The following is an 11,216-nucleotide window of genomic DNA, read 5'->3' as shown; positions in this document are numbered from 1 at the left end:
CCGCCGCCGCCACCGCCACCGCCGCCGCCGCCGCCGGCCTCGCCGCCGCTGCGCCGTTCTGGTGGGTCCAAGAGCTGCTGCGCGGCCGCGACGCGCGAGAAGTGCGCAGCCGCGCGCGCCGCCAGCGCGGTGATGCGCTGGAAGCACTGCGGAATGGGTGCGAGGGGGGGGGGACCTTGAGGAGACGCGCTGCTCCGCCCGATGCTGGAATGGTAAGAGTGTCAGCCCAGCCGAGCTGACAGGGCGCCTGCGTAGCTGAGGTCAAAGAGCGGCCGGCGTCTGCTTGTGATTGCGGCCCCATCCAGGTGTCCGCCACGGCTGCGCACGGCGCCCAGCGAAAAGCGCCTGCGCTGCGCCCCCACCTGGTGCGTGGGGTTGGACCATCCATGGATGTCCGCCGCGGCGCTCGCGCAGTCGACGGCCACGCGCACGGGCTCCGTCCGGCCCGCGCCCGCCAGCGCCACCGCGGCGCAGAACACGCCAGGGCACAGCAATCGCACCTGGGGGCGGGGTGGGGCGTGGGGGTGCGTGTCACCCCTTCGCCTTTGACCATTGCACATGGCACGTGGTGCTCTCCGCCAGCAGCATGGATACCCCTCTGCATTGGTGCCGACATCACAACGCCTCACGAAACCCCTTGACGGGGGGAGCTCCGGCGCGCGCGGCTTCGCGCAAGGCTGCCGGCGCGCGCCCCGCCATGCTGCGCCGCCGCCGCCGCCGCCGCGTTGCCCCCGACTTAAGTTAGAAAGACCGTGCGCTGCGTGGCTCGTGTCCCCTCCCACACCGCGCGCGGCCGTGGGACGCGCCTCGTCAGCGAGCTTGGGAGGGGCGCGCGCGTTGCTGAATCCGTTCATGAGCTCCACCCGCAGCTGCGGCGCAGCCGCGCGCACCGCCTCTATCGCGGCCCTCAACCGATCCGCTTGCTGCGATGACGGCGCGCCGCCGGGGCCGGCTGCGGACGGTGGGGTGGGGGGGGGGAGAGCGCGGACGGCATCTGTGCGCAGCTCGCTCCAACAGCAGCGGCATGTGGGGCACATGAGGTGTGCCGGCAAGTGGGGCCTTGCTGTTTCAGTCTGGTGGGGGGACAGGGTTACGCAGCCAGCCGCGCATGCGCGCGCGTGCGCTCACCTGACAGCCTCGGCCGCTTGGGCGGCGGGGCCAGTTGCAAGTCCGACAGCACCGCAGCCGCCCGGTCGCGCAGCGCCGTTGCGGGCGAAGGAGCTGCTGGTTGCGCGGCCGGTGGCTCATCCCTATCTGCGGCATCGCCTGCAGCTTGCATTAACGCTTCCAGCTGTGGCCAAGCTGCCTCCAAAGCATCAATGTCCGAACCAACTGCGCGCAAGCGCGCGGCGATCCGGGCCCCCTTGCCGACGACGTCCCCGGCAGCACATGCATCGAAAACATCATCTGTGCCATTGCGCACGGCCTGCACCCGAGCTACAGCATCTGACAACAGGGATACATTGTTGAGCTGCATGTTGCCTCACGGCAGATCGAGCATCGGGTCGCTGATCTATAGTACGTTGTCACAGCATACAAGCGCAACCTGTTTACAAGGACTTCATGGCAATCGTTCATCATCACACCTCGCATAACCACGAGCTTTGTGTCATGGACGTGGGTTGCAAGTGCTTTGACCCGGCTGGTGACTCAGTGACACCCCCCTCCGCCCACTTGTGAGCTGCCCACGCCTTCCTCTTTGTGCCAGAGCTCACTACCATTTCATAAGACTTTTGCGGTGGGCGGGGGAGGTACACAGCTTAGGCTTGCATACTACTGCCAGAAATCAGGCGTCACATCCGGCGTCAGGGCGACACAGATTCGTGGTTCGGTAAGAATTTCACCCTTGCAGCAACCCAGCATGGTATGCCCTGGAGCATTCTGGGACGGACCCATACCGCATTTATCGCTCTTGGCACTCGCCAGGCTTCGGCGGCGGAGGCAGCAGCACCATGCACTTGCTGCAGCTCCGCCATCAACACCAACATGCGCACAAAGAGGCGGCATGCGTTGCCATCTCCTGGGAGTTGCACAACGACCTAGAGTGCGTTTAATGGCTGGCCAGACGCATGTAGCACAGTTGTGCGGCGCTGCTGGACCGTTGCGACGCGCCACCCCTTGTTGCGCTGCTGTTGCGACCCAGCGGCTCAAAGTTTGCAGATGTGCATGGCCGCAGCAGACGGCGATGTTTTGCTGTGTTGACCTGACGCAAGAGCTGCAGGATGCCCATGCAAGAGGCTGATATGTGACTCAACCCCTCCTCTTGCATCATTCGGAGCTTGTATGTTCTGCACAGGGAGCCAGCAATCAGGATCGATACCGCAGCAGAGAGGGGATGGTGCGCCGTCAGTTGGATGATTGGAGCAGGTGCCTCCACACTCAGAGCATCTTACGGGAGGATATGTATCCAATTTGCATTTTGGGGGGGGGGGGGGGCTGGCTACCTTCATGTGCTGCGCGCAGCTCAAGGAGGCTGAAGCTACAAGTGTGCATGCATGCCATGTGCGGCCGCGAACACACGATAAATCTGACTTCGAAACATGTGTTGCATGTGGTAGTAGGTGAGCCGCATGGCTGTGGCAATGAGCAGTTGTTTGTTTGACCCGCACCTCTGCCTGCTTTGCGCACACGATTGTCCCAGCAGGAGCGGAGGCGGCGGTCTGCACAGCACATCACAAAGTGCCCCCGCTTAGGTTGAGTGCGCCGAGCACGAGCTGAGCTGCAATACTGTACCAAATGCATCCCGCCATCATCTGAAACCCACTTGTAATACTATACCACCGTGCTTGCTTCAAAGTTCGCGGCCAACCGTCTCCATCATCTCGTTGCGCACAGCTGCTGGACAGGGTGGTGCCTGCGTATTGGATTGGCTGCCATTCGATCGGTCCCGGCTGTAAGTCACCCGTGGGCCCACCGCCAGGTGCGCGCCAGGTAGCAGCTTCGACTGCATCGCGTGTACAGCGAGGATATGGCGTGTGTAAAAGGTGTAAGCTGCATGTGGGCAGGATCGCAGCACCATGGGACGGTGCTGCGGGCGCCGCAGTCCTCGTAGCCGCTGTCGCGCGCGGCGCGCCCTGCTGCAGTGCACCTGCAGCGCTGCACATGGGTGCCAACATGTATGGAGGCAGTTTAGGGCATGACCAGCCGCGCGACTGGTGCGCGGATTTGATGTTTATGCAGACTGTTGTTTGCTCACCGTCTCATCATCCATACGCCGCATGTAGGGTGTCCTGCGAGTCACCAACTGTGCTGCCAGCCCAGAACCAAAGCCAGCTGGGCGGCCAAGCCGCCACCGGCATGGGCGCGGCGCGCCAGTGCTCGTGCGCCGCGAAGAGTGGAACCAGATGCAGCGGCGCCGGTGTGAATGATGCCATGTGTACGACCAGCAGCAGCGGCAGTGGAGCGGCCTGCACAAGGCAGGAGATCCGGCGGCCTGAGCGTGAATGCGGACCTCTGATAACATCTACAAGCAGCAGCAGCGCCGCACGCAGCTGCGGCCCAGCAGCCGCCAATCACACTGCAGGAGGGATGGCGCAGGAAAAGGAGCGCAGGAAGGGAGGCGCAGGTGGCAACGGGCGTACAGGTGGCAGCTGTGCAGCAGCGCGCCACCCCGGCAGCACACGGCACATCAGCTGGGCGCAGCTCTGGCTCCTCGCGCTCGTCATAGCAGCTGCGGTGCTCGCGGCTGCGCCACCCGTGCTAGCTGATGTCGCGGTGCTGTCTGACAAGGTGCTGACTCAGCTGCCAATATGGGCACGCAACCGGACTGCTGACATTGTCATGGACTTCAGCAAGGCAGACCCGGACTTCAAATTCAAGGGCCTGGGCAGCATTAGCTACCGCGGCAAGGAAATGAAAGTGAGGGGGACATGAGCGTGTAACACATGTGTGTTTAGGTGTGCTTGTATGTGCTCACATGTATGTGTATGCAAGAGCGGCTCGCGTGCACGTGTTTGTGTGGTGTGTGTGTGTGTGTGTGTGTGAGTGTGTATGCACGCGTCTGAGCATTGGCGCATCAGGGATCTGAAGCAAGTACAGAGGATTGAGCAAGGTGCTGTGGTTTCCAAAGGCTGTCTGGCAACAGCTCGCATGCAAGGGTAAATCTGATGGACTCCTGTGCGTGGTGCAACGCCTCACACCTCTTATCCGCTTCTCGACGGCCCCTTGCACAGGTGCGCTACCACATTGGCTACTACCACGGCAACGTGGCCATCGTGCGCTTCGGCACCAAGTTCATCGCCGCCGTGCGCAAGATGCACTTTTACAAGACCCTGCGAACCGACATCGACAACTACCCGCTCAGCACCAAGCCCAATGAGGGGGAGATCAGCTGGTGGGCGACCAAGCTGGCGGTGTGCAGCGTAGATGAGGCCACGCTGCAGCCGCAGGCGTGCCAGAACTTCGACCCGCGGAACTGGCAGGAATGCCTGTGGAACAAGGGCTTTGAGGGAACAGGTGTGTGTAGGGTGGGGGGAGGAGCCCTGGCAGCAGATGCAGGGGCTCTATTAGCCCAAACTGCACGCTTTGTTGGAAGGCGAGGATCTCAACCATTGGTAACCCAGCCAGCCACGCAGCAGCCAAGGCCGCAATCGGCTGTCGTGGCTCTAGAGCTCCGGATTTTATGCTCGGGCCCCTCACACATATGGTGCCTACGCCCACCCCCATCTTCCCTCCCTGGCGGCCCCCTCCACAGGTCCCGAAGACCCCCGCCTGATTGTGTGGCCCGGCAAGGGCCTGTACATGATGTTCGGCTCCAAGCCGTCCGCGGTCAACCCAGAGGGCACCACGCCCGACGACACAAAGTGCGAGGGCCCCTGGGCCTTCCAGCAGTACCTCGTCCTGCTCCAGCCGCACGCTGACAAGGCGGACGCGGGTGACCCCTGGCAGCGCGGCGTCATACGCCTGCGGTACCTCGACGGGCAGCCGCGGCCCAGCGACCCCAACTTCCTGCTCAAGGAGAAGAACTGGAACCCCTTCATCTTCAAGGGCAAGCTCTACTTCAGCCAGCAGTTCGACCCCCACGTGGTCATCGAGCCCCACGCCAACGGCACATGCACCCGGGTGTTTGAGACGAGCAGCCGCGTGTTCCGCAACCTGACCACCAAGCCGCGGGGCAACACGCAGGCGGTGCTGGTGCCGGCGGGGTTCAGCGGGGAGCCAAGGGACTTCTACCTCAGCATAGTGCACGCCGAGATCAACCGCAGCTACCAGAACTTCTTCTACAAGATGCAGGTCGGCTGGGCCGGGGTGGTCGGCGAGCGGGTGGCTACTGTGGGTGGCTGGCGCGTGGGCTGCTGGTTGCCTGCGCGGGGCGATGGGGTTGGTGGCCGCGGCCAGGGCGGCTGATGCAGTGTAAGGTTGCACTCGGTGGGGTTCATCAGTTAGACAACGCGCACATTGTGAACTGTCTTCAAAACACCTTCAATCTGGCTCACGCAACCCCATCCGACCTCCCCCCCACGCATCGCCCCCCAAACCACACCCCCAGGCGCACCCCCCGTTCCGCATCTTCTCCGTGTCCCGCGCCATGCCCATCATCAACGCGCAGCACCCCCGCAACCTGGCCTGGACCAGCGTGTCGTTCCCCATGAGCCTGGACCTCATCCCGGAGACCAATCAGGTCATGATTGGCTACGGGTCCGGCGACAAGACCCCGCGCGTCAAGATGATGCCCTGGCAGGACGTGCAGGCGCTGTTCCCCAAGAACACACACGAGACGGGCGGGGCATGGCGCTACAGGGACCGGCGGCGCGCGGCGGCGCTGAGGCGCGCGTGAGAGGACGGCGGGGTGCGCCCAGCTGGGACGTTCCCGCGTGCTTCGGGGGTGTTGATGTCTCTTGCCTGCAAATGAGTGTGGGCTCGGTTTTGTGATGTTGTTTGAAGTCGATTTCCTGGTTGACCTTGCAGTGGAGGCCGAATTTTGCTGGGCTGCCCGCCCTTGTGTGCTGTTTGCATGGCGTCAGCCTGCTGGGGTGGATGCCGGCGCTGCACGCTGCCCCGCGCCATCGTTTGTGGCTGCGCAGAGCCTGAAGATGTGCGCATCAACCCATCGCCCCTGGCACTGGACGGTTGCTTGTGCATCTTCTGGGCCCTCCTCCTGCCGTTCATGGCGTGTTATAGAGCTTGTCGAGGGTCTTTATGACAGAGGGACACGCGATGGGCTCGCTACAAACGCGAGGGTGCCGGCTCTAGAAACATGTGCATCGGCGGGGGTGTCAAGGTGACGCAGCACTAAGCTGTTCTGGTGATGTCATCAGTTGGACACTAGACCCTAGATTTGGCACTTATGGTGGCAAAAGCTGTGATAGCAGAGCAGCTGACTTATGTGCCCATCAACCATATGACATCCTTCTGCTTGCACGACACTGGTCCTACAGTACAAACGACGCTGCAGGAGTGGCACCGCTGGTGGTACAACTTGGCACTTCCAGCGAGCCCGGGCTGGTATATCAAACATTCACGGTTTTTATAATATATTTGCCAGCTGCAGCGCCTGGTAAAGAGCGGATCAAGTGATCCTTGTACGAAAGCCCTGCACGCCGCACGCAGGGTGAATGACAGCATGCTCAAAGCCTTTGTACATGGGTTTAATAAACTTCAGCCGGGCTCCGTGGGCCAGCTCGCCTCGGCGGTGCGGACGGCCAGCAGCGCAGCGCTGCAGCGGGGCTCGCAATTTGCGCAGCTGACGCATGACGACCTGACCTTCTTCAAAGAGGTCCTGGGAGAAAAGGGTGTCATAACAGATCCAGACGCGCTACAGCCTTACAACAGGTGTGTATGTATGTGAAGCTGCCGGCACGGCGATGCCCAAACATTGGTTGCCGGCGCTGGGTGTCAGGAGGCCCAAGTCGACAAATCACACCCCAGCAAAATGAGAGTTGTGACCCAACACCTACCAGGACACAAACGTCTTTACCCTCGACAAACGCCTTGAAACACCTCCCACGCCCAACTTGCGCCCAGCGACTGGCTCCACAAGTACCACGGCCGCACGCAGCTTGCGCTGCGCCCGTCGACGACGCAGCAAGTGTCCCGTGTCCTGGCGCACTGCAACGCGCGCCGCCTGGCGGTGGTCCCGCAGGGCGGCAACACGGGGCTGGTGGGCGGCAGTGTGCCGGTGTTTGACGAGGTTGTGCTGAGCCTCGGGGCGATGAACAACATCATCTCATTCGACGAGGTGGGGGGGGGGGCTGCAGGGTTGATGACGGGACGCGTGACTGGTAGCCCCTGTACTTTGAGGGACAATGGGGGTGGGGCGAATGGCAGGTACGAGTGGCTGCTGGATGCGGGTGCGCAAGCGCTACAAAGCTTGAAGGTCAGTCTCCATAGGCGCCTTGCATGCCAAGCCAACCTGCAAATAGGATGACCGCACCTGCATGTTCCTGCACCCCCTGCCATGTCGTTGGCCCATGCCCCAACGGGCCGCGCCTCGCGGCCAACCATCCTCTCTCCCATCCTTAGGTGTCGGGCGTGCTTGTGGCGCAGGCGGGCTGCGTCCTGCAGACCCTGGATGAGCATGCCGGCGAAAGGGGCTTCCTGATGCCGCTCGACCTCGGGGCGAAGGGCAGCTGCCAAATCGGCGGCAATGTCTCGACGAACGCGGGTGGGCAGGGGCCACGCATGGGCACTTGGGCAGGGATACAGCTGGCGCGTGTGCTTTAGGGTGCTCGCCTTGCCGACGCACGCATTTGGCTGTGCCGTGCTGTCTTGACGTATTACTGGCATGCGGGAGCAGACACTGGGATTCGTTTCAGACTTGTGAAAAGCAGCGGCGGCGCGAGCCAGCAGTAATCCCACCCCTTCCCCTCGACGCGCCCAGGCGGCCTGCGGCTGCTGCGCTACGGGTCCCTGCACGGCAGCGTGCTGGGTGTCGAGGCCGTGCTCGCGGACGGGTGCGTGCTGGACCTGCTGGGCGTGCTGCGCAAGGACAACACGGGCTACGACCTCAAGCAGCTCTTCATCGGCGCAGAGGGCAGCCTGGGTGGGCGGGGCCTGCTGCTGGAGCGGCAGGGGCATGTGTGTGTGTATGTGTGCGTGCGTGTGTGCGCACGCGTGTGCACAAGCACACGCACGCATGCAAGCACACGTGCGTATGCACGTGAATGCAAGGAAAGCAGGGCTGTGGCGAACCGTATGGTCCTGCGAGCTGCGACAGCACCACCGGGACTTTGGTTTTTGCGCGGCACCGACACCTCCTTTGGATTCCCCGTGATGCTTTGATCCAACCCCCTGCTTCGCCCGGGGCGCCTCCCAGGCGTCGTCACGGCCGTCTCGGTGCAGTGCGCCCCCCGCCCCGCGTCTGTGCAGCTCGCCTTCCTGTCCTGCCCCTCCTTTGACGCTGTGCGCGCCGTGCTGCTGCTCGCGAAGCGGCGGCTGGGGGAGGTGCTGTCGGCCTGCGAGTTCCTGGACTCCGCGTCGATGGCCATGGCGACGGAGCACCTGCCAGGCGTGTCGAACCCGCTGCAGCAGGGCGGCAGTGGCAGCGGCGGCAGCAGCAGCAGCAGCAGCGGTGGTGGCGGCGGCGATGCGGGCGGCGGCGAAGGGGGCTCGGCAGGCGGGAAGGGAGGGGCGCCGTTTTACATGCTGGTGGAGACGCATGGCAGCGACGCGGGCCACGACGCGCAGAAGCTGGAGGGGTTCCTTGAGGCGGCGATGGGGGAGGGCCTGGTGGGGGACGGGACGCTGGCGGGCAGCGACACGCAGGCGGCGGCGATCTGGCGCGTGAGGGAGGGCGTGACGGAGGCGCTGACGCGGCGAGGTGCGGGGGGCAGGAGCGTGGTGGGGTGCAGGGCGCGCGGCTGTCGGGGTTCAAGGGGCGACGGGGAGGGGCAAAGCCAACGCGCGATCGCGTCCTCTGGCCTGTTTGAAGGCTGTTGTCAGCGTGGCCACAAGGCAGGCGTGCCGCTTGGGCGGCAGCGGCGATGCAGCCTTGCCTGGCTGCCAGCACAGGCCGATCGGCCACACCGCCACCTTTTAGCATGCACACACTCACCCCCACACACGCACACACCTACACATACATGTGCGCATACACACAGCACACACACAGCACACAGACATCCCCTTGCACACACACACCCATCCACCGCGCCTTCACCCCTGATGCTCAGGCGCCAGCCCCCCTTCCGCGCCGCCCCCTCCCCCTGCCCAGGCCCAGTCTTCAAGTATGACCTCAGCATCCCGCTGCCCCACATGTACGCCCTGGTGGAGGAGACGCGCGCCCGCACCCACGACCTGCCGGGCGTCACGGTCGTCGGCTACGGCCACGTTGGCGACAGCAACCTGCACCTCAACATCTCAGCGCCGCCCGGCTGCGACGGTCGGGCAGCCTCGGAAATATTGGACAGGATCGAGCCGTTTGTGTACGAGTGGACCTCCGCGCGCGGCGGCAGCGTAAGCGCGGAGCACGGGCTGGGGCTGATGAAGGCCGAGCGCATCGGGTACAGCAAGCCGCCCGCCGCGGTCGCGCTGATGGGGCGGATAAAACGGATGATGGACCCTAACGGAATCCTCAACCCGTACAAGGTGCTGCCAGCTGCCGCAGTGGCAGGCGGGGGCGGGTGACGGGCAGGCGGGACGTACTGCCGGGGTAGTAACCAGCTCGGGCGCTGCCGCGGCTGTGGCTTTGCACTTGGAGCCTGCGTGTAATGCTCTGGCTGAGTGGGCGATAAGAGGATTGCATTCCAACATGTGCGTTCTGTTTCATGTTGGTTAGCATAATGTTGCTTGAGTACGGAGCGTCAGAAAGCATAACGACCCAGCAAATGCCGTGCCAGGCGCTCTACTTGAACACGATGATGCAAGGCGCCCAGATGAGCAAACTACAGAAGGCTGGCATGCAGGGTAAGGGTGCTAATGCAGGGCGGGCGGTGTCGGCCACCATGTTCCTGCTCTGAAGGCAAGCCGTGCCAGTCAAAGGAAGTAATGTGAGGGCAACGCAGGAAACGAAGGGCGTGCTTGGTTCACATGCGTTGGAGTTGTGCGCCAGGGCTGTGCGGCTACAATAGTACTAATAGATTTTGTGCAAGCAGCAGTGAATGACAGTCCCAGCCTTCAGTCACTTCACGGCAAAGACAGCCCTGGATGGCCGCCTGCAGCTGCCCCGGCTCCCTGACCCGCCGCCGCCGCCGCGCCACCCGCGCCCGCGGCCCCGCCGCCGCCGCCGCCGCCACCCGGCAGCCCCGCGCCCGGCAGGCCGGCGGCGGCGGCGATGTGCACCGCCATGGCGTGGTGCTGCAGCCGGTAGATCAGCACGTACACCAGCAAGTGGATGAGCAGAAGGTACGCAAACACGCCGAGCCGCGCCAGGGGGTGGTGGCGGATCAGGTGGCTGGCCGACGCCGCCGTCGAGTCCAGCAGCCGCGCCGCCGCCTGCACCGTCCCGCCCAGCCGGTCGTGGCGTGCGAGCCGCTGGTACGGCTCCCCCAGTGCGTCCATGGGGATGACCGAGTCCCGCGCCCGCGCAGAGGCGGCGCCGCCGCCGCCGCCCGAGCCGCCGGCGCCGCCGCCGCCGCCGCCGCCGATGCCGTAGGCGGGCTGCGCCTGCTGCGCGCGCGCGAGCTGCTGCTGGAGGGTGGCGAGCTGCGGGGACGCAGTGGAGGGGCAGGCGAGGAGGGGGGGGGGTGCTGATAGATTTGAGATGCATCTTGAGAGGCTTGCAAATTTTGGGGGTTGCCTTTGAAGTAAAGGTGCATCTGTGTCAATTGCTCGTGTTCGACCAACGCTCAGTGCAGGCTTACGCGGTGCATTGCACCCAGACACGCATGAGGGTTTGGCGGGTCAGCAGCAATAGTGCTGAGTATGCCTGATTTGGCCAATACCACATGCACACGCACGTGCACACACAGACACACACACGCACATACACATATACACACATGCAAAGGTGTGCGTGTCACACACGCACATCCTAGTCGCCACATGTCAGGTCCACACCTGCCGCTCCAGCAGCAGCTGCTGCGCCCCCTTGTCCGCCGCCAGCCGCTCCAGCTGCGCCTGCTTCTGATACAGCAGCTCCCGCAGCTCCCCAAGCTGCCTCTCCGCCGCCGCGCCCCCGCCGCCGCCCGCCGCGGCCGCCGCCGCACCTGCCGCCGCGCTCTCGGCCCGCGCCGACGCCTCCGCCAAGTCAGCCCTGAGCGCCGCCACCTCGGCCTCCGCGGCGCGCCGCGCGGCGAACGCCGCGGCCGCCTCGGCGGCGGCTGCCTGCAGCTGCTGCC

At 64.3% G+C, this 11,216-nt stretch overlaps 3 protein-coding genes across 3 annotated transcripts; 2 read left to right on the top strand and 1 right to left on the bottom strand.

The window, feature by feature from the left end:
- Positions 1-3,528: 3,528 nt before the first annotated feature.
- On the top strand, positions 3,529-5,776 carry MNEG_7162 (hypothetical protein; the record flags this gene model as incomplete). Its single annotated transcript, XM_014044366.1, has 4 exons — positions 3,529-3,858; positions 4,173-4,455; positions 4,694-5,232; positions 5,489-5,776. 4 exons carry the CDS (start codon positions 3,529-3,531, stop codon positions 5,774-5,776), a joined length of 1,440 nt encoding a protein of 479 aa, XP_013899820.1.
- Positions 5,777-6,562: 786 nt separating this feature from the next.
- On the top strand, positions 6,563-9,564 carry MNEG_7161 (hypothetical protein; the record flags this gene model as incomplete). Its single annotated transcript, XM_014044365.1, has 6 exons — positions 6,563-6,771; positions 6,964-7,177; positions 7,462-7,603; positions 7,820-7,981; positions 8,255-8,758; positions 9,152-9,564. The coding sequence occupies 6 exons, from the start codon at positions 6,563-6,565 to the stop codon at positions 9,562-9,564; spliced, it is 1,644 nt and encodes a 547-aa protein (XP_013899819.1).
- A 498-nt stretch (positions 9,565-10,062) lies between these two features.
- On the bottom strand, positions 10,063-10,748 carry MNEG_7160 (hypothetical protein; the record flags this gene model as incomplete). The annotated part of the gene is made up of 2 exons (XM_014044364.1): positions 10,063-10,581; positions 10,740-10,748. The coding sequence occupies 2 exons, from the start codon at positions 10,746-10,748 to the stop codon at positions 10,063-10,065; spliced, it is 528 nt and encodes a 175-aa protein (XP_013899818.1).
- Positions 10,749-11,216: the final 468 nt, after the last annotated feature.

Source organism: Monoraphidium neglectum (assembly GCF_000611645.1).
Source record: "Monoraphidium neglectum strain SAG 48.87 unplaced genomic scaffold scaffold01243, whole genome shotgun sequence".
In the NCBI taxonomy this organism is placed as follows: domain Eukaryota; kingdom Viridiplantae; phylum Chlorophyta; class Chlorophyceae; order Sphaeropleales; family Selenastraceae; genus Monoraphidium; species Monoraphidium neglectum.
This window is presented reverse-complemented; position numbering and strand designations above follow the sequence as displayed.